The sequence below is a fragment of the Salmo trutta genome, chromosome 4, assembly GCF_901001165.1.
Source record: "Salmo trutta chromosome 4, fSalTru1.1, whole genome shotgun sequence".
Classification (NCBI taxonomy): domain Eukaryota; kingdom Metazoa; phylum Chordata; class Actinopteri; order Salmoniformes; family Salmonidae; genus Salmo; species Salmo trutta.
The window spans coordinates 67,591,107-67,610,721 of NC_042960.1; the positions used below are offsets into that span (position 1 = coordinate 67,591,107).

A 19,615-nucleotide genomic window follows, 5' to 3' on the forward strand; every position below is an offset into this window, starting at 1 on the left:
GCTAAAGTCATGATTCCTTTACCCTCGAATCGTAAAGCGCTATTTTCTAGTTCAAAAAGCGGACCAATAAGTCTACTGCCGGCTCTTAAAAAACTCTTTGGAAATAATTGTGTTTGACCACAGATATGCAATGTTATTTCTCTATGAAGAAATTAACAACAGACTTTCAGCATGCCTATAGAGAAGGGCATTCTTGTACTGCACTGACACAAGGGAAAGGGGGATACCTAGTCAGTTGTTCAATTGAATGTATTCAACTGAAATGTGTCTTCCACATTTAACCCAACCCCTCTGAATCAGACAGGTGCAGGGGGGATGCCTTAAATCGACATCCACGTCTTCGGCGCCCGGGGGAACAGTAGGCGAATAACTGATGAAGGGCTGTAATAAATTGATCATAAGAAGATTGTGGGAGCTGTACTGTTAGATTTCAGTGCAGCCTTTGATATTATAGATTTCAGTGCAGCCTTTGAAATGATAGATTTCAGTGCAGCCTTTGAAATGATAGATTTCAGTGCAGCCTTTGAAATGATAGATTTCAGTGCAGCCTTTGATATTATAGATTTCAGTGCAGCCTTTGAAATGATAGATTTCAGTGCAGCCTTTGAAATGATAGATTTCAGTGCAGCCTTTGATATTATTGACCATAATCTGTTAGCGGGAAAAACGTATGTGTTCTGGCTTTTGACACCCTCTGCCATATCGTGGATATCTATCTGCGTCCTCCCGAGTGGCGCACCGGTCTAAGGCACACCGCTGCAGTGCTTGAGGCATCACTACAGCCACGGATTTTCCCTCATCCATCTACACACAATACTCCATAATGACAAAGACAGGTTTTTAGATATTAGTGCAAATGCATTTAAAATAAAAAAACAGAAATACCTTATTTACATAAGTATTCAGACCCTTTGCTATGAGACTTCAAAATTGAGTTCAAGTGCATCTTCTTTCCATTGATCATCCTTGAGACGTTTCTACAACTTGATTGGAGTCCACCTGTGGTAAATTCAATTGATTGGACATTATTTGGAAAGGCAAACACCTGTCTATATAAGGTCCCACAGTTGACAGTGCATGTCAGAGGAAACACTGTACAGCTGGCGACCGAGGTCAGCTTGCAGGCACCCGGCCCACCACAAGGAGTCGCTAGAGCACAATGGGACAAAGAAATCCCAGCTGACCAAACCCTCCCTTAACCCAGACGACGCTGGGCCAATTGTGCTCCACCTCATGGGTCTCCCGGTCACAGCTGGCTGTGACACAGCCTGGGATTGAACCCAGGGCTGTAGTGACACCTCAAGCGCACGTGATGTACTGCCTTAGACCTTTGCACCACTCGGGAGGCCAGCTTTGACACCGTTTAATCAGCTTCTTGATATGCCACACCTGTCAGGTGGATGGATTATCTTGACGAAGGAGAAATGCTCACTAACAGGGATGTAAACAAATTTGTGCACAAAATTTGAGAGAAATAAGCTCCTTGTGCACATGGAACATTTCTGGGATCATTTTGTTCCAACTCACAAAACACTTTACATGTTGCGTTTTATATTTTTGTTTTGTGTATTGTAATTTTATGTTATTTATTTTAATTAATGTAGTTCTGTATCTGCCTATTCATGTTATGAATTATGTCATGTTTATGTTTTGTGTGGACCTTATGAAGAGCAGCTGCAGCTTTGCGTGTAGCTATTGTGGATCCTAATAAAGTGTTACACACATTTACATTTTAGTCATTTAGCAGACGCTCTAATCCAGAGCGATTTACAGTAGTGAATGCATACATTTCATACATTTTTTTACATACTGGTCCCCCGTGGGAATCGAACCCAAAACCCTGGTGTTGCAAACACCATGCTCTACCAACTGAGCCACACGAAAGCATCAAGGAGAGGTGCTGTCCGTTCTTCTTCTTGAGACAGCAAGTAAATACTCACTGTGTCAAGGGCGGGGCCTTGATTGCGTCTAAGAACGTCCTGATTGGTTGGAATTGGTAAGTGATTGACATAGGCAAGTGATTGACATAGGCAAGTGATTGACAGACCTGAAGGCCAATCAGATTGATAGGGCCGGCATTTATTTTTTATATAATTCGGAAAAGGCTGTTGTGAACCAATTGCAGATATGGCAGCAGGCTAGTGAAACAACCCTATTGGACTAGAGACCCTCGAATGATCGGCTTTGAATTGTATAGTGAACGAGTGGGTGAGTGAGAGCTATAGGAACGAAATATACAGTTAGGAGCCTACTGATGATTTGATTGGATAGATGATGAGACTGGTGATCAGAAAGAAGTACATTTATTTTTATGAATAAGAGGAGCTAGGAAAAGAGAGAGAGGATTGCACATCTGGATATGTTGGTGAGTGCAGCTATTCTATTCATTCTATATACACATCATCATTGTATAATTGCGTTATATTGTTGATAACAATATAGTCTGATTTAATGTTATGTCATGTAGCCTGGGGATTTCTGTAACGGCTGACACGACAACGGACTATTAGATTTTATCATGCGTGTCATTATAGAGACATTAAAATGAAACACTCATAAAGGTTTGCACTGTGTGTCATATAAAACTCGGGGAACATATGCGGAACGGAAGAGGAGTCCATGCCTAAACAATGGCGCATCTCCGTATTCTTTGTAATTTATTGATGAGAACATTTCAATGCTCTTTGTCTCTATTCTAATATAATGTTACAAATAAACATCGTGGTAAATTGCATCGATGCTCAACATTAGATTAGAATAGGAACTCCATACAGAATGCTACAGGTATTCGTTATTAGATATTTTCAGCAACATATTTAATGGTTTCGATGTTGTTAGAATAGAAACTCCCCAGAATTACAGAACCCAGACTGGCTAACATTCCTGCGCCTCTACAGGTATTCTTCATTCGATATTTTCAGCAAATCAATTGAACAACATATTTTGTTGTACAACGCTGTCTGGAAAACATCTCCCGTCCCTCTGGCAAAAGAATCGCAGGTTAGCGTTTTTCATCATGAATGTTGTTCTGGAGGCAGAATGGTCACTAGTTTGCACAGCCACAGTCATACAATTAGATTTTAAACCCAACCCTGATCTTAAATTAAGACCAAAAAAGCACATTTTTGTTTTCATTAATTTTTTAATGTAGCCAATTTTGACTTTGCAGCTGGCTTATCTAGTTGAAATCTCTCAGTTCTGCCTACAGGACGAGACTCATCCCAATAAACATCAACCTGCAGAAGAGTCACACCATTTCACCATGTAGGTGTGGCTTGGCTCAGACAGCATCATCTGATTCTGATTCCATTCCCTGACTTCCTCTCTGTACGTTGCATTTGACTGGTCCTCAGTGTGCTTCAGGTGGACAGACTGGACAGAGCGTAGCTGACACAGCGACGGTGTGAGTGGAGCAGAGAGAACCGAGGATGGGGGGCGGAGGCCAGCAGACGGAGTCAAGCGAGCCGGCTAAGGGTGGCGTGGTTGGGCCCGGTGGAGGGCGAGGAGGGCGAGGTGGCAGTGCAGTCTACACCTGGGAAGAGGTCCAGAGGCACTCCCACAGAGGCGACCAGTGGTTGGTCATCGACAGGAAGGTCTATAATATTACCCAGTGGGCGAAGAGACACCCGGGGGGCATCAGGGTCATCAGTCACTTTGCTGGAGAAGATGCCACGGTTAGTAGTCTAACTATGGAAGTTGTTGGTGAAATGTTCTCAAGCTTTTCCAAGACTGTTTGAAAATGTTATAATGTTGTAGGTATGACATATTACACTAGTTGTTAGTGGATCGTACATTATGACTGTATGACATATTACACTAGTTGTTAGTGGATCATACATTGATGGATCATGATAATCTCTGAAAGCTGCAATATGCAAATGTTTGGTTTGTCATTCTCATTGAAAGTCTAAGAAGCAGTTCTATCTGTTCTACTTCTATGCTTCCTGTTCTTAAGTTTAGTTTTTTTTGCATCTTTTACTTTCGGTTTTGTTGTTTGTTTGCTGAGATATGCAAATATTTTTTTTAAAGTTATTTCCCAGCGGTTTGGATCATTCAATGATTCTCTACTTGCTTGTTTTGTCACATAAACTGAAATTAGGTGAACTATTAGAATTATAACAACCAGGAAATGGCAGAGCAATTTCTGCATGATGCATCTTTATTTAATCACAAAGTGAATACTATTTTTTTTTACTGAGAGACAAATAAATGACATTTGTATGTATTTCTCTTAAACAACATAGATGAATCTATGTCTCTAATTTCTAGGACGCATTTTCCGCATTCCATCCTGATCCTAATTTTGTCAGGAAGTTTCTGAAGCCGTTGCTGATTGGAGAGCTGGCACCGACAGAGCCCAGCCAGGACCATGGGAAAAATGTGAGGAGGCCCATCTTTCTCTCTCTCTCTCTCTCCCTCTACATAACATACATCGTTGTAGGCTACATAATGAAACATAGAATGTGAAGCCTAGAGCGTCTCTCCCTCTGACATAGCCCCACGCCCACTCTAACATACTGTAGGTTTAGGTAGGGACCCAGGGACCAATGTGAGGCCTGTCTTTCTCTGGCTGATAGGGAATTCCATGCTTCTCAGACAGAATGCTGTGCAGAATGTTACTTTCTACAATGTGTCAGAGTGTGGTGTGGATGGAAATATTTTGTCATGTTATAGTAATGTTAAAGATGGAGTTTTAATGGCTCTTAACCAATCGTGCTATTTTGTTAGTTTTTTCGCATTGTTTGTAACTTATTTGGTACATAATGTTGCTGCTACCATCTCTTATGACCGAAAAGAGCTTCTGGACATCAGAACATCGATTACTCACCTTGAATTGGACAAAGAATTTTCCTTTAATGAGTCGGACGAGAGGGATTTACTCCAGACACCCGAACAGGCCCTCATCCCCGTCATTCGCAGAAGAAAGAGACTGAGATTTTGCGGAAGGAGAACGGGGTGCCTTGTGAGGATCAGGCGACGAGTGACTAATCTGCCTTTTCCATCCGTGCTATTGGCCAATGTACAATCGCTTGATAATAAAAGCACGTATATCCTACCAACAGGACATTAAAAACTGTAATATCTTATGTTTCAAGTCGTGGCTGAACGACGACATGAATAACATACAGCTGGCATAGACTGTAACTGCAGGATAGAACAGCAGCTTCTGGTAAGACAAGGGGTGACGGTCTATGTATATTTGTGAACAACAGCTGGTGAACAATATCTAAGGAATTCTCAAGGTTTTGCTCGCCTGAGGTAGAGTATCTCATGATAAGCTGTAGACTACACTATGTCTACATCCCACCACAGACCGCTGCTGGACTGCACTCAATACCGCCATAAGCAAACAGGAAAATATTCATCCAGAGGAGGCGCTCCTAGTGGCCGGGGACTTTAATGCAGGGAAACTTAAATCAGTTTTACCTCATTTCTATCAGCATGTTAAATGTGTAACCAGAGGGAAAAAAACTGTAGATCACCTTTACTCCACACACAGAGACGTGTACAAAGCTCTTCCTCGCCCTCCATTTGGTAAATCCGACCACAACTCTATCCTCCTGATTCCTGCTTACAAGCAAAAATGAAAGCAGGAAGCACCAGTGACTAGATCAATAAAAAAGTGGTCAGATGAAGCAGATGCTAAGCTACAGGACTGTTTTGCTAGCACAGACTGGAATATGTTCCCTGATTCCTCCGATGGCATTGAGGAGTACACCACATCAGTCACTGGCTTTAGCAATAAGTTCATTGACAACGTCGTCCCCACAGTGACTGTACATACATACCCCAACCAGAAGCCATGGATTAAAGGCAGCATCCGCTCTGAGCTAAAGGATAGAGATGCCTCTTTCAAGGAGCGGGACACTAACCCGGAAGCTTATAAGAAATCCCTGCTATGCCCTCCGACAAACCATCAAACAGGCAAAGCATCAATACAGGACTAAGATTAAATCATACTACACTGGCTCCAACGCTTGTCGGATGTGTCAGGGCTTGCAAACTATTACAGACTATGAAGGGAAGCACAGCCGAGAGCTGCACAGTGACACAAGCCTACCAGACGAGTTATATCACTTCTATGTTCGCTTCGAGGCAAGTAACACTGAAACATGCATGAGAGCATCAGCTGTTCCAGATGACTGTGATCATGCTCTCCGCAGTCGATGTGAGTAAGACCTTTAAACAGGTCAACATTCACAAGGCCGCAGGGCCAGACGGATTACCAGGACGTGTACTCCGAGCATGCGCTGACCAACTGGCAAGTGTCTTCACTAACATTTTCAACCTATCCCCGTCCGAGTCTACAATACCAACATGTTTCAAGCAGACCACCATAGTCCCTGTGCCCAAGAACACTAAGGTAACCTGCCTAAATGACTAACGACCCGTAGCACACATGTCTGAAGCCATGAAGTGCTTTGAAATGCTGGTAATGGCTCACATCATCACCATTATCCCAGAAACCCTAGATCCATTCCAATTTGCATACCACCCCAACAGATCCACAGATGATGCAATCTCTATTGCACTCCACACTGCCCTTTCACACCTAAACAAAAGGAACCTATGTGAGAATGCTGTTCATTGACTACAGCTCAGCGTTCAACACCATAGGGCCTTCAAAGCTCATCACTAAGCTAAGGACCCTGGGACTAAACACCTCCCTCTACAACTGGATCCTGGACTTCCTGACGGGCCGCCCCAAGCTGGTAAGGGTAGGTACCAACACATCCACCACGCTGATCCTCAACACGAGGGCCCCTCAGGGGTGCGTGCTCAGTCCTCTCCTGTACTCCCTGTTAACTCATGATTGCACGGTCAGGCCTGACTCCAACACCATCGTTAAGTTTGCCGATGACGCAACTGTGGTAGGCCTGATCACCGACAACGACGAGACAGTCTATAGGGAGGAGGTCAGAGACCGGACCGTGTGGTGCAAGGACAACAACCTATCCCTCAACGTGATCAAGACAAAGGAGATGATTGTGGACTACAGGAAAAGGAGGCCCCCGAGCACGTCCCCATTCTCATCGACGGGGCTGTAGTGGAGCAGGTTGAGAGCTTCAAGTTCCTTGGTGTCCACATCACAAACAAACTAACATGGTCCAAGCACACCAATACAGTTGTGAAGTGGGCACGACAAAACCTATTCCCCCTCAGGAGACTGAAAAGATTTGGCATCGGTCCTCAGATCCTCAAAAGGTTCTACAGCTGCACCATCGAGAGCATCCTGACTGGTTGCATCACTGCCTGGTATGGCAACTGCTCGTCCTCCGACCGCAAGGCACTTCAGAGGGTAGTGCGAAAGGCCCAGTATATCACCGGGGCCAATCTTCCTGCCATCCAGGACCTCTATACTAGGCGCTGTCAGAGGAAGGCCATAAAAATTGTCAGACTACAGCCACCCCAGTCATAGACTGTTCTCTATGCTACCGCACGGCAAGCGGTACAGGAGTGCCAAGTCTAGGTCCAAGAGGCTTCTAAACAGCTTCTACCCCGAAGCCATAAGACTCCTGAACATGTAATGAAATGGCAACCCAGACTATTTGCATTGCCCCCGCTTCTATGCTGCTGTCACTTTAATAACTCTACCTACATGTACATATTACCTCAATTACCCAGACTAACCGGTTCCCCCGCACATTGACTCTGTACCGGTACCACCTGTATATAGCCTCGCTATTGTTATTTACTGCTGCTGTTTAATTATTTGTTACTTCTATTTCTTACTTTATCTTAGGTATTTTTCTTAAAACCTGTTGTATTCGGCGGATGTGACAAATAAATGTTTATTTTATTTGGTCTTCAGTCATCTACCATAACTAGGGCACATTACACCAGTCTGTCTGTGTGCCCAGATGCGCCTATAACTAGGGCACATTATACCAGCCTGTCTATGTGCCCATATGCCCCTATAACTAGGGCACATTATACCAGCCTGTCTATGTGCCCAGATGCCCCTATAACTAGGGCACATTATACCAGCCTGTCTACGTGCCCAGATGCCCCTATAACTAGGGCACATTATGCCAGCTTGTCTATGTGCCCAGATGCCCCTATAACTAGGGCACATTATACCAGCCTGTCTATGTGCCCAGATGCCCCTATAACTAGGGCACATTATACCAGCCTGTCTACGTGCCCAGATGCCCCTATAACTAGGGCATATTATACCAGCTTGTCTATGTGCCCAGATGCCCCTATAACTAGGGCACATTATACCAGCCTGTCTATGTGCCCAGATGCCCCTATAACTAGGGCACATTATACCAGCCTGTCTATGTGCCCAGATGCCCCTATAACTAGGGCACATTATACCAGCCTGTCTACGTGCCCAGATGCCCCTATAACTAGGGCATATTATACCAGCTTGTCTATGTGCCCAGATGCCCCTATAACTAGGGCACATTATACCAGCCTGTCTATGTGCCCAGATGCCCCTATAACTAGGGCACATTATACCAGCCTGTCTATGTGCCCAGATGCCCCTATAACTAGGGCACATTATACCAGCCTGTCTACGTGCCCAGATGCCCCTATAACTAGGGCATATTATACCAGCCTGTCTATGTGCCCAGATGCCCCTATAACTAGGGCATATTATACCAGCCTGTCTATGTGCCCAGATGCCCCTATAACTAGGGCACATTATACCAGCCTGTCTATGTGTCCAGATGCCCCTATAACTAGATCACATTATACCAGCCTGTCTATGTGCCCAGATGCCCCTATAACTAGGGCACATTATACCAGCCTGTCTATGTGCCCAGATGCCCCGCTGCCCGCTGTCTGTTTATCTATTCAGGAGTCTTACATCTTATCCTGCTACTCTTCAGCTTTCTGTTACTTCTATTTCCTTACCCTTCTTCTCCCTCTTCTTCTTCTTCTCTACAGGTTTCTCTTCTCAATTTACACTGTCCTTATCCCTGTCCTCTTCCTCTCCTCCCCTCCCTCAATTCTCATCTCTCTACCATCAGCCGCCTTCCTCCTGGTTCGTCTACTTTGCTCTATCACAGTTGGTCTTTCTGTAATTCCTCTCATCCTAATTTCTCGCGTCCTCAAATCAAGGACAGTTGAATTGAGAAAGACTCCTTACTTCATACGTCTTAATTGATTATTGATCACCTCTAACCCATACAGGCAGCTCTGGTGCAGGACTTCCAGGCCTTGCGCGACCGTGTGGAGAGTGAGGGTCTCCTCCGTGCCCGCCCCCTGTTCTTCAGCCTCTACCTGGGCCACATCCTGCTACTAGAGGCCCTGGCTTTGGGCCTGTTCTGGGTCTGGGGGACCAGCTGGAGCCTCACACTGCTCTGTTCCCTCATGCTGGCCACGTCTCAGGTACCATTACCATATTATTAGGGAGTACAAGAAGATAGTTGACAGGCAGATTCAAAGGTTAGGCATAGGGATCGAAGGTTAGGGTTAAGGTTAAGGTTAGGGGTGGTGAGGTTAGGTTAGAGTAAGGGTTTTGGGTTAGCGATAGGGTTACCAAACCACCTTTCAGACACCGTTCAAAATCTGCCTTTCTTTTTCCCTCTCAGTCCCAGGCTGGCTGGCTGCAGCATGACTTCGGCCACCTGTCAGTCTTCAAGAAATCCAGTTGGAATCACGTACTGCAAAAGTTTGTCATTGGACACCTAAAGGTAGGCTACTGGACATTTGACATTACTGTTTCTTTAGGCTGATCTTCTGCTACTCTTTGGATAAGTTAACCCGGACATAGTTTAAACCCAGTCCTGGACTGAAAACCATTCTCAATGGATGATCTCCTTTGAAATTACATTTTACTCCAGGACTATGTTAAATCTTTGTTCAGGAAACTGTCCCTTTCACTTTCCTACATTCACCAGAGCAGTGTTACATTTCCAAGTTGACTGCTATACATTAGCCTTATTTCGTGTAGTGTCCAACAGTTGTAAGTTACAGTAAGTGTAATTGTGTGTACCATTAATAAGTAACATTAGCTGTGTGTTTCCAGGGTGCCTCTGCTAACTGGTGGAACCATCGTCACTTCCAGCACCACGCTAAGCCCAACGTGTTTAGTAAAGATCCTGATGTCAACTCACTGCATGTCTTCGTCCTGGGAGACACACAGCCTGTAGAGGTAGTTATCAATATATTATATTTGTGAACTCTGCCCCAACTGGACCCACAACCTTAGTGCTTTATGACCCATCTGACTCCATGTCATATTTGAATAATAATCTAAATATTCATGTAATATTCAAATATCCATGTAATAGTTCATTAAATTAATGTAATATTCATGAAATAACCATGTAATAATATTAATGTAAAATTCCAATATCCTTTTAATCCTTGTGTAGTCTTAACATGCTGTCTGCTCCCCTTGTCCTAGGGGTAAAAAATGACCCGCCTTAACTAAACCCCTAAAATAAAACATCTTAATTGAATTTTAAATTTTAAACCTGTCATTCATCACAAACTTTGTGAATATCTGGGTTTTCCCTCTTCACAATGCAGAAAGACTGCATTTAATCAGTGGACACCACTCGTTTTTATTAGAACACACTTGTCATAATTGTTTTCTTTACTAAAGTAGAGGTTTATTATTATTATTATTATTATTATTGCTAAAGGTAAAACAAATAGCAAGAGGTGTAAACATAAACGTTTTAGCTTTTTAGTTTTTGTAAAGCCTAAGAAAATAGCAGAAATGTGCAGAAAGTAGTTTTGAATGCATTTTATTGAAGGGAAACAATAACAGTTTTGAAAGTTTTTGGCAACATAGTGATATATTCTTATATTACAATGAGGAATTCAACTATAAAATACTAGTTTTCTCCCATTTGTTTATCCATTGCCCCCACCCACAATGTGTATAAACAACAACAATAAATAAGAATAAAATAAGATAATATATACAAAACAAAAACGTGAAGAACATAAATCAATCAACTCTAATTAGCACATGTAGGACAGTATGCAAGTGTGTGTGCATGGACTTTGCAGATGTATTTCTCACATGTGCAGAACATAGTATTTGTTTTACAGTCCTTCTTTGGGGGGCAGAATTGGCATCTCCTCTCTTGCCTGCCCCAGCTGCTGCCTCAGGTGGATCAGGACAAGAATCTGCCCCCTGAACAGCTTTCACAAGTGCTGCAGATGCTGCTGTGCAGGGGAGGCGCTCCCTTCTTTGAATGTGTGGGGTTACAAGTGCCTTTCCCAGCTGCTCTAGGAACACCCTCCTCTTGTTCTGCTTATCAGGCATCCAGATAGGGTTGATCTTGTTCCATATCACGGTATTGTATGAGGACACATCAATGATGTTGTGGAAGATGACCAGGGGCCAGTGGGCAGTCATCTTCCTGCAGCTGTAATTTTCAATCCCCTTGTCCAGGTTGTCCACGCCTCCTTTGTTATGGTTGTAGTCTAGGATGATGGCTGGCTTCCTGTCCTCATGATCACTGATCTCAGCCATTTTGTGCAGTGTGCTCAGGAGGACCACATAAGGTAAGAAACCAGAGTGGTGGCAAACTTTGATGAGAAGGCCTTTCTCCCCCTTGTTGCGAGGAGTGCAGGGGAAAGCTCAGGCTTGTTCTTTCTAACTGTGCCAACCATGGTGATCTTCCTCTTCAGGATCTTGCTGGCTGAGTTCAGAAGAGGTGAAGAAATTGTGCCTCCTCGGTCCATCTGTCACATCAAGCACAACCCATATCCCCTGGTTCTTCTCCGGGCCTCCACTGGTCGGCTTCCCTGTGCAGACTTGTATCTTCCAAGTATGATTTCATACTTTGCAGGCCTGCTGGGCATAAATTGCCGGAAAGAGCAGTGACCTTTTGACAAAAGAGATTCCTATCAGTAATTAATATCAGTGTCACAGAAAACAATGACATAAATCAAAGATATTACAGCAATACATAATAAAATGAATAGTCAAAATCACTTATATTACAGATATGAAAATAAAATGTACCTCTGAATGGAACCAGTTGCTCATCCACTGTTACTTCAGGCCCAGGGTTGTAGAGGTATGGCCTCATCCACTGCTACTTCAGGCCCAGGGTTGTAGAGGTACGGCCTCATCCACTGTTACTTCAGGTCCAGGGTTGTAGAGGTATGGCCTCATCCACTGTTACTTCAGGTCCAGGGTTGTAGAGGTATGGCAGAATCTACTGTTACTTCAGGCCCAGGGCTGTAGAGGTATGGCAGAATCTACTGTTACTTCAGGCCCAGGGTTGTAGAGGTATGGCCTCATCCACTGTTACTTCAGGCCCAGGGTTGTAGAGGTATGGCCTCATCCACTGCTACTTCAGGCCCAGGGTTGTAGAGGTATGGCCTCATCCACTGTTACTTCAGGCCCAGGGTTGTAGAGGTATGGCCTCATCCACTGTTACTTCAGGCCCAGGGTTGTAGAGGTATGGCAGAATCTACTGTTACTTCAGGCCCAGGGTTGTAGAGGTATGGCCTCATCCACTGTTACTTCAGGCCCAGGGTTGTAGAGGTATGGCAGACGCTCCACCCACTTCTCCCAGACCTCTCTTATAGCCGCCAGTTTGTCTCTCACATGTCTTGCAGGTCTTGACTCACGGTTATCAAATCGTAGCATTCTTGAGAAAGTGTGAAAGACTTTCAGTGGCATCATGGCACGGAAAATCACCCTTCCACTCTCTGCATCCCAGAGACTACATGTAGCCTCGCCTCGGGACCTATACACACCCGCTAAGATTAGCAGCCCTATGTAGGCACGCAGGTCGATCTCATCCATCCTTTTCCAGTTGTCTCCATATTTACGGAAAACCTCCAAATTTGTCATCTCCAGGATGATTTTTTTAGGTGGCTGGTGTGATGAACATGTAGAATGTTGAGGCGATGTCCTGGGCAACTGCATGTCTTGTGGGCCCTGGGGTCATCCTTATGACATGTTGTGCTGCCATCCTGCCCTGGTTGTCATATGGTGACAAAGACCATGTTATTTTGCTGTTCTTTGACAAAAATGTCTCTCTTTCAGCTTGGGGGATTTCTTCTTCATCTTCTTCCCCGTCTTCTTCTTCAGATACCACCTCCTCTTCTAAATCATTGTTCTCTTGTTCCTCCTGGACATCTGAAAAAAATCAGATCTATGACCTGTTGGGCACTGAAACGTGTACTCATGGCTTCAGCAAAGAGAGAACTGGGGGGACTGTCATCTGCAGCACCTTTATAGCCTCTGACTGCATTCCCCAACTGGGGGGACTGTCATCTGCAGCACCTTTATAGCCTCTGACTGCATACCCCAACTGGGGGGACTGTCATCTGCAGCACCTTTATAGCCTCTGACTGCATACCCCAACTGGGGGACTGTCATCTGCAGCACCTTTATAGCCTCTGACTGCATTCCCCATTAGTAAACAATGCTTTCAAGAAATGTTTATTTTGTCTGAAATGTTGTTTATTTTGTCTGAAATAGTGTTTATTTAGTCTGTGAACTTGAGTCATGTGTGGGGTCATGGAGGGGAGATGCTGCACACGCACAAGAACGTTTTTGTTTTGTCTGAGTTCAATCAGTAGCACACACAATCTCAATTTATCATTTATCTTTTTTTTTGTGGTGTGTAAATTATTTTATAACTGCCGGGTCAAAAATGACCCTAAGACAATCTTTGTACCCTGGTGGTGTACAGCTTTCATGGAAATATGAACAAAGGCAATGTTTCACTTTTTCTAATGTTGGGGACACTAGGAAAAGTAATCAAATTTCAAGTTGAAAAAATATCATTTAGGGGGTTTTCTCTGCTGTTAAACATAGTGGCGGGTCATTTTTTACACTAAAGACAACACAAGGGTTAATAGTTCATTAAATGAATGTAATATTCATGAAATAACCATGTAATGAAATCCATGTAACAGTTTGGCTCAGTAGTGTTAAAACGGTATTAGTGTTTCTGTGTAAGATCCATCTGACTCCTTGTCTCTGTCTATTGCAGTATGGTATAAAGAAGTTGAAGTACATGCCCTACCATCACCAACACCAGTACTTCTTCCTCAGTAAGTTTCTGAACACGTTTCATGGATTTCCGTACATAAATCACATCAACTTCAATTGAACACATACAAGTAAAATATAGACAACTGATGTATGTATGTAATACCAATATTTTCCTTCTGTCTTTCAGTTGGACCTCCACTACTTATTCCAGTGTATTTCCACATCCAGATATTGCGGACCATGTTTTTACGACAGGACTGGGTGGTGAGATTTCATACCAAATAAATGTAGACTTAATCCTCATCATTCCCATCTGGAACATAAGGCTTCCATGAGAGAGTAATGATATGATGTTTAGGACCTTGAGCGTGGCTGAGGTGCACCTATGACCAGCTCGGAAACCAGATTGCATAGCGGAGAAGGTACGGTGGGATTCGAAATTGTCGGTGATCTGTTTGTTAACTTGGCTTTCGTAGACATTAGAAAGGCAGGGCAGGATAGATATGATTATGCTAACACCTGGGGGCACTAAATCCTTGTTCATCGCTCACTAAAGCTAGCGAGCATAATATTGCACCACCAACAACACACTGACTGTACCATCAGAAATGACTAAATCAAATCAAATTTTATCACATACACATGGTTAGCAGATGTTAATATGAGTGTAGCGAAATGCTTCTGCTTCTTGTTCCAACCGTGCAGTAATATCTAACAAGTAATATCTTACAATTTCACAACAACTACCTAATACACACAAGTGTAAAGGAATGAATAAGAATATGTACATATAAATATATGGATGAGCGATGGCCGAACGGCATAGGCAAGATGCAGTAGATGGTATAGAGTACAGTATATACATATTAGATGAGTAATGTAGGGTATGTAAACATTATATAAAGTGGCATTGTTTAAAGTGACTAGTGATACATTTATTACATCCAATTTTCCATTATTAAAGTGGCTAGAGAGTTGAGTCAGTATGTTGGCAGCAGCCACTCAATGTTAGTGATGGCTGTTTAACAGTCTGATGGCCTTGAGATAGAAGCTGTTTTTCAGTCTCTCGGTCGCCGCTTTGATGCACCTGTACTGACCTCGCCTTCTGGATGATAGCGGGGTGAACAGGCAGTGGCTCGGGTGGTTGTTGTCCTTGATCTTTTTGGCCTTCCTGTGACATCGGGTGAACTAACTTCCTAATCACCGTGATAATTGTTGCTTTGCTAGAAACAGGGGTGATTTTAGCATGCAAAAATAAAAAAAATGGGATGCATGCCAGCAAAGCCACAATACACCACTAAACAATACATTAATTACACTGTAATGGTGACAAACGGTGCACACAAACTGTTAAGACCTACATATAGCTGTGCCAACAGCAGAGTCCCGTCATCTTACCACTGCTACACCTGGCTAACAGCGGAGCCTTGTCTGGCAGCAAAACAGTTCATTCAGCCTCATTTACTGTCTTTAAAAAAACATAGCTGATATGGCTGACTTGGTTAAACAAATGTGGTTTCTAATGACAATTTGAGATGTACAAGCTATGGCATAAGGGGACGACAAGCGGATAAGAGGGAATCTGTCATTTAGATTAAGACATTAATGAGCAGGCTAGGACGGACGTAGCCAATTATAACTATTTGTTTAGCGCTTTTGAAATGTACCGAGACAGAATTCAGAACACGGGCCATTCTTCAAGTGTTCTCCCTGTACACCAAGTCAGAACCATAGGATAAATAAAGGGGGGATATAAGCAGACAAGGAAAGCTCTTACAATATTCAATGATTACATTTCTCTAAAACAGGTTGTAGGCTACATGTGCTCCACCAAGGCAGAACAGTAAGTTATGAGGGAGAAAGGGACCAAATTATTAGAGTGAGGCACATGGGCTACTAACATCTTACTACACAACATACACTTAGTATTACTTTATTAGCTACAGTATACATATCTCCCTGGCATATTACATCATTTATGCAGCAGCATACAATACATCACCTTGTTGTGCTGTGCTCAAAGTGGCGCCGAAGTCCTTAGTGGGAACATTTTGTCATCAAAGTCTGTCGTTCTCTGGATTTATGCTTTCAAGACAAGTGGGATCTCTGGAAAAAAAAACAAGTTTAAATCATGATGACATCATTGATCTTCAGTTCGTAGCTCTAGAAAGAGGCCGGATATACAATTCTGAGTTGGATGGCCCTTCAAAACGTATTTTCCCAGTCATTCATTCGTGACTTCCCAGTTGTCTTGAACTCACTGTAGTCAAGTTTTCGCAGTTCTGAGTTAACAGTTGTTTAGAGCGCGGCGCAAATCATGCTTTTCTGGATTTATGGTGCTTTTCAAAACAAGGTTGAATCATGATGACGTCACTGATCTTCAGGTTGTAGCTCTGGAAAGAGGCCGGATTTACAATTCCCGAGTTGGATGACCGTTCAAAACGTATTTTCCCAGTCGGAGCTCGTTTATTCCCATCTTCACAGTTGTCTTGAAGTCAAGTTTTCGCAGTTCTGAGGTAACAGTTGTTTTTGAGTGCGGCAAAAAAGTCACGCTTCATTGACACCGTGGCCAATGTTGAATGTTTATCATTTTAAACTTGGAAAAGAGCCCCTTAATCCCAGATTTGTGACCACACAACCACTCCACTGAATAGCAGGCTAGTGATTGCTTCACAATGCTTGTAGTTAGCCACTGTCACTGATTGCGCCAGCAGCATACCACCCTGCATCCCACTGCTGGCTTGTTGCTGAAGCTAAGCAGGATTGGTCCTGGTCAGTCCCTGGATGGGAGATCAGATGCTGCTGGAAGTGGTGTTGGAGGGCCAGTAGGAGGCAGTCTTTCCTCTGGTCTAAAAAAACAATATCCCAATCCCCCAGGGCAGTGATTGGGGACACTGCCCTGTGTAGGATGCTGTCTTTCGGATGGGACGTTAAACGGGTGTCCTGACTCTCTGAGGTCATTAAAGATCCCATGCCACTTATCGTAAGAGTAGGGGTGTTAACCCTGGTGTCCTGGCTAAATTCCCAATCTGGCACTCATACCATCACGGCCACCTAATCATCCAGCTTCCAGTTGGCTCATTCATCCCCCTCCTCTCCCCTGAAACTATTCCCCAGGTCATTGCTGTAAATGAGAATGTGTTCTTACCTGGTAAAATGAAAAAATTCCTTCCAAACGACTCATTGTTGAATTTGCAATTTCCAACTTGTTGTGTAATGTTTATGTCCGATGAGCATCGATACGTTTCATCTATAATTTCTAATAAATGTGGGGCTCAAAACATGAATGACATGTTGCCACTGGGTAGGAAACCCAGGTGTGATAATTGTTGCTTTGGTAGGAAACCCAGGTGTGATTGTTGCTTTGGTAGGAACCCCAGGTGTGATGATTGTTGCTTTGATAGGAACCCCAGGTGTGATTATTGTTGCTTTGGTAGGATCCCCAGGTGTGATGATTGTTGCTTTGGTTGGAACCCCAGGTGTGATGATTGTTGCTTTGGTAGGAACCCCAGGTGTGATAATTGTTGCTTTGATAATGTCTGGCCATAATACCAATCTTTGTCTCCTGTAAAGGATCTGGCGTGGTCGATGAGTTTCTACCTTCGCTTCTTCTGCTGTTACTATCCCTTCTTTGGTTTCTTTGGCTCAGTAGCATTGATCAGCTTCGTCAGGTAAAGTATGAACTGAGAGGGAGCTCAAAGATTAAATCATTCATTCATTGTATTCAAACTATCTACAGTATTAGAAAACAGCACAATGCTGTGCTTGATGTAATAATGTAACATAATATTGTGGCTGAATAATTGTATTGTGAATATTGTACTGTATATATAGGTTTTTGGAAAGCCACTGGTTTGTATGGGTGACCCAGATGAATCACCTTCCTATGGAGATAGATCATGAGAGACACCAGGACTGGCTCACCATGCAGGTAACATGTCATCATTATGAGACAACTGGGTCCATATACACAGTGTCTTGGAGTAGGAGGGCTGATCTAGGATCAGGTCCCCCCTGTCCTTACATTCCTATTCATTATCATCTTAAAAGGCTAAACTGATCCTGTAACAGCAGTCCTGAATACAGGCCCAGGAGTGTTTTCTGGGGCTGTGCCATCCGTAGTTCTCCAGCAGAGGGAGCTATAACGTGTCTCTTTCTGTGGTCTTAGTTGAGCGCTACTTGCAACATTGAACAGTCTACCTTCAACGACTGGTTCAGTGGACACCTCAACTTTCAGATTGAACACCAGTAAGTGGAACAAATATCCCACCTTACTGTTGTCTGTCAACAGTAATTACTGTATTTATATTGTCATTTATCAGGTCACTGACATACTAAAATTATAGTTTAAGCAGTATTCAGCTTCATTTGATCTTAAATATAACTTAACAGTTGTTTGTGCTAATTACTCTACCTCGTAATAGTGTTTAGATACAATATCGATACAATCCTACTCAGAAACGGAGGTTTCTCTGAAAAACTCTGATTGTGTCTGCTCTCTGTCTCTCCCTCCCTCTCTCTCCTTCCTCCTCCCCCACCCCCACCCTCTCTCCCTGTCTCTCCCTCCCTCTCTCTCCTTCCTCCTCCCCCACCCCTCTCTCTGCCTCTCTCTCTCTGTCTCTCCCTCCCTCTCTCTCCTTCCTCCTCCCCCACCCCACCCTCTCTCTCTGTCTCTCCCTCCCTTTCTCTCCTTCCTCCTCCCCCACCCCTCTCTCTGCCTCTGCCTCTTTCTCTAATCTCTCTCTCCCTCTGCCACCTTCCCCCTGCCCCCCCACTCTCTCTCTCTCTGCCTCTCTTTCTCTGTCTCCCCCTCTCTCTCCCAGTCTGTTTCCTACCATGCCCCGTCATAACTACCACCTGGTGGCTCCTCTGGTTCGTGCTTTGTGTGAGAAACATGGAGTTCCCTATCAGGTCAAGACCATGCAGCAAGGCATCACTGATGTTGTCAGGTAAAACACGTGTTTAAATGAATATTTTTAAGTGCTATCCTCTGGGAATAGATTGTACATCATAAGGTGATACCTGCTGCTCTCAGTTTCCTATGTGATTTACCTGGTTTGTTATCCACCTTTGTTCTTCTCCAGGTCACTGAAGAAGTCAGGGGATCTGTGGCTGGATGCATATCTCCATAAATAAATCCCTTCCTGACTCTGGACGGGATTTTAAATCCATCGCAGATGAACAACCTGCGAACAGAGAAGACATTTCCTAGATGTTTTTGATGATAATGATCGCTGCAAACATTGTGATATAATTGTTTTAATCCTTGGCAGCAGTGAATGGGGATCCATAGCATAAATAGATGGTTTATATAGTAGGGCCAGGCGTTTAAAAAAAATTAAAAACAATTTTTATTGACCTATATTTCAAGCATTATCCACTGGGTTTGATGCAGGCAGAAAATCCTAGGAAATGTTCTGTAATTGACACAAGTCTCAATCATTCCAGTCTGGTTGTCCGTTCGTTTTTGGTGGAGGGATCGCTTAACTTCTAGCGTCCCACCTGCGGGACACAGCCAGTGAAATATCAGGGCGGAAAATTCAAAAACAACCAAATGTCATAATTCAACTTTCTCAAACATACAACTATTTTACACCATTGTAAAGATAAACTTCTCGTTAACCTCTCTGGCGCATGTGGGACGATTTCGTCCCACCTACGTAACAGCCACTTCAATCCAGT

The 19,615-nt window shown here is 43.6% G+C and overlaps 1 protein-coding gene across 2 annotated transcripts; it reads left to right on the plus strand.

Annotated features, from left to right (window-relative positions):
* The first annotated feature begins 2,231 nt into the window (after nucleotides 1-2,231).
* On the plus strand, nucleotides 2,232-19,380 carry LOC115192933 (fatty acid desaturase 2-like). Of its 2 annotated transcripts, XM_029751892.1 has the most exons (14): nucleotides 2,232-2,365; nucleotides 2,898-3,000; nucleotides 3,354-3,674; nucleotides 4,270-4,380; nucleotides 9,145-9,342; nucleotides 9,546-9,647; nucleotides 9,983-10,108; nucleotides 13,932-13,992; nucleotides 14,121-14,197; nucleotides 17,507-17,604; nucleotides 17,768-17,864; nucleotides 18,102-18,181; nucleotides 18,757-18,882; nucleotides 19,018-19,380. In XM_029751892.1, exons 3-14 carry the CDS (start codon nucleotides 3,429-3,431, stop codon nucleotides 19,067-19,069), a joined length of 1,374 nt encoding a protein of 457 aa, XP_029607752.1. In that variant the 5' UTR covers nucleotides 2,232-2,365; nucleotides 2,898-3,000; nucleotides 3,354-3,428; the 3' UTR covers nucleotides 19,070-19,380. The 2 variants fall into 2 exon arrangements, with proteins under 2 accessions (XP_029607752.1, XP_029607751.1); XM_029751891.1 differs by lacking the exons at nucleotides 2,232-2,365; nucleotides 2,898-3,000 and adding an exon at nucleotides 3,191-3,264.
* Nucleotides 19,381-19,615: the final 235 nt, after the last annotated feature.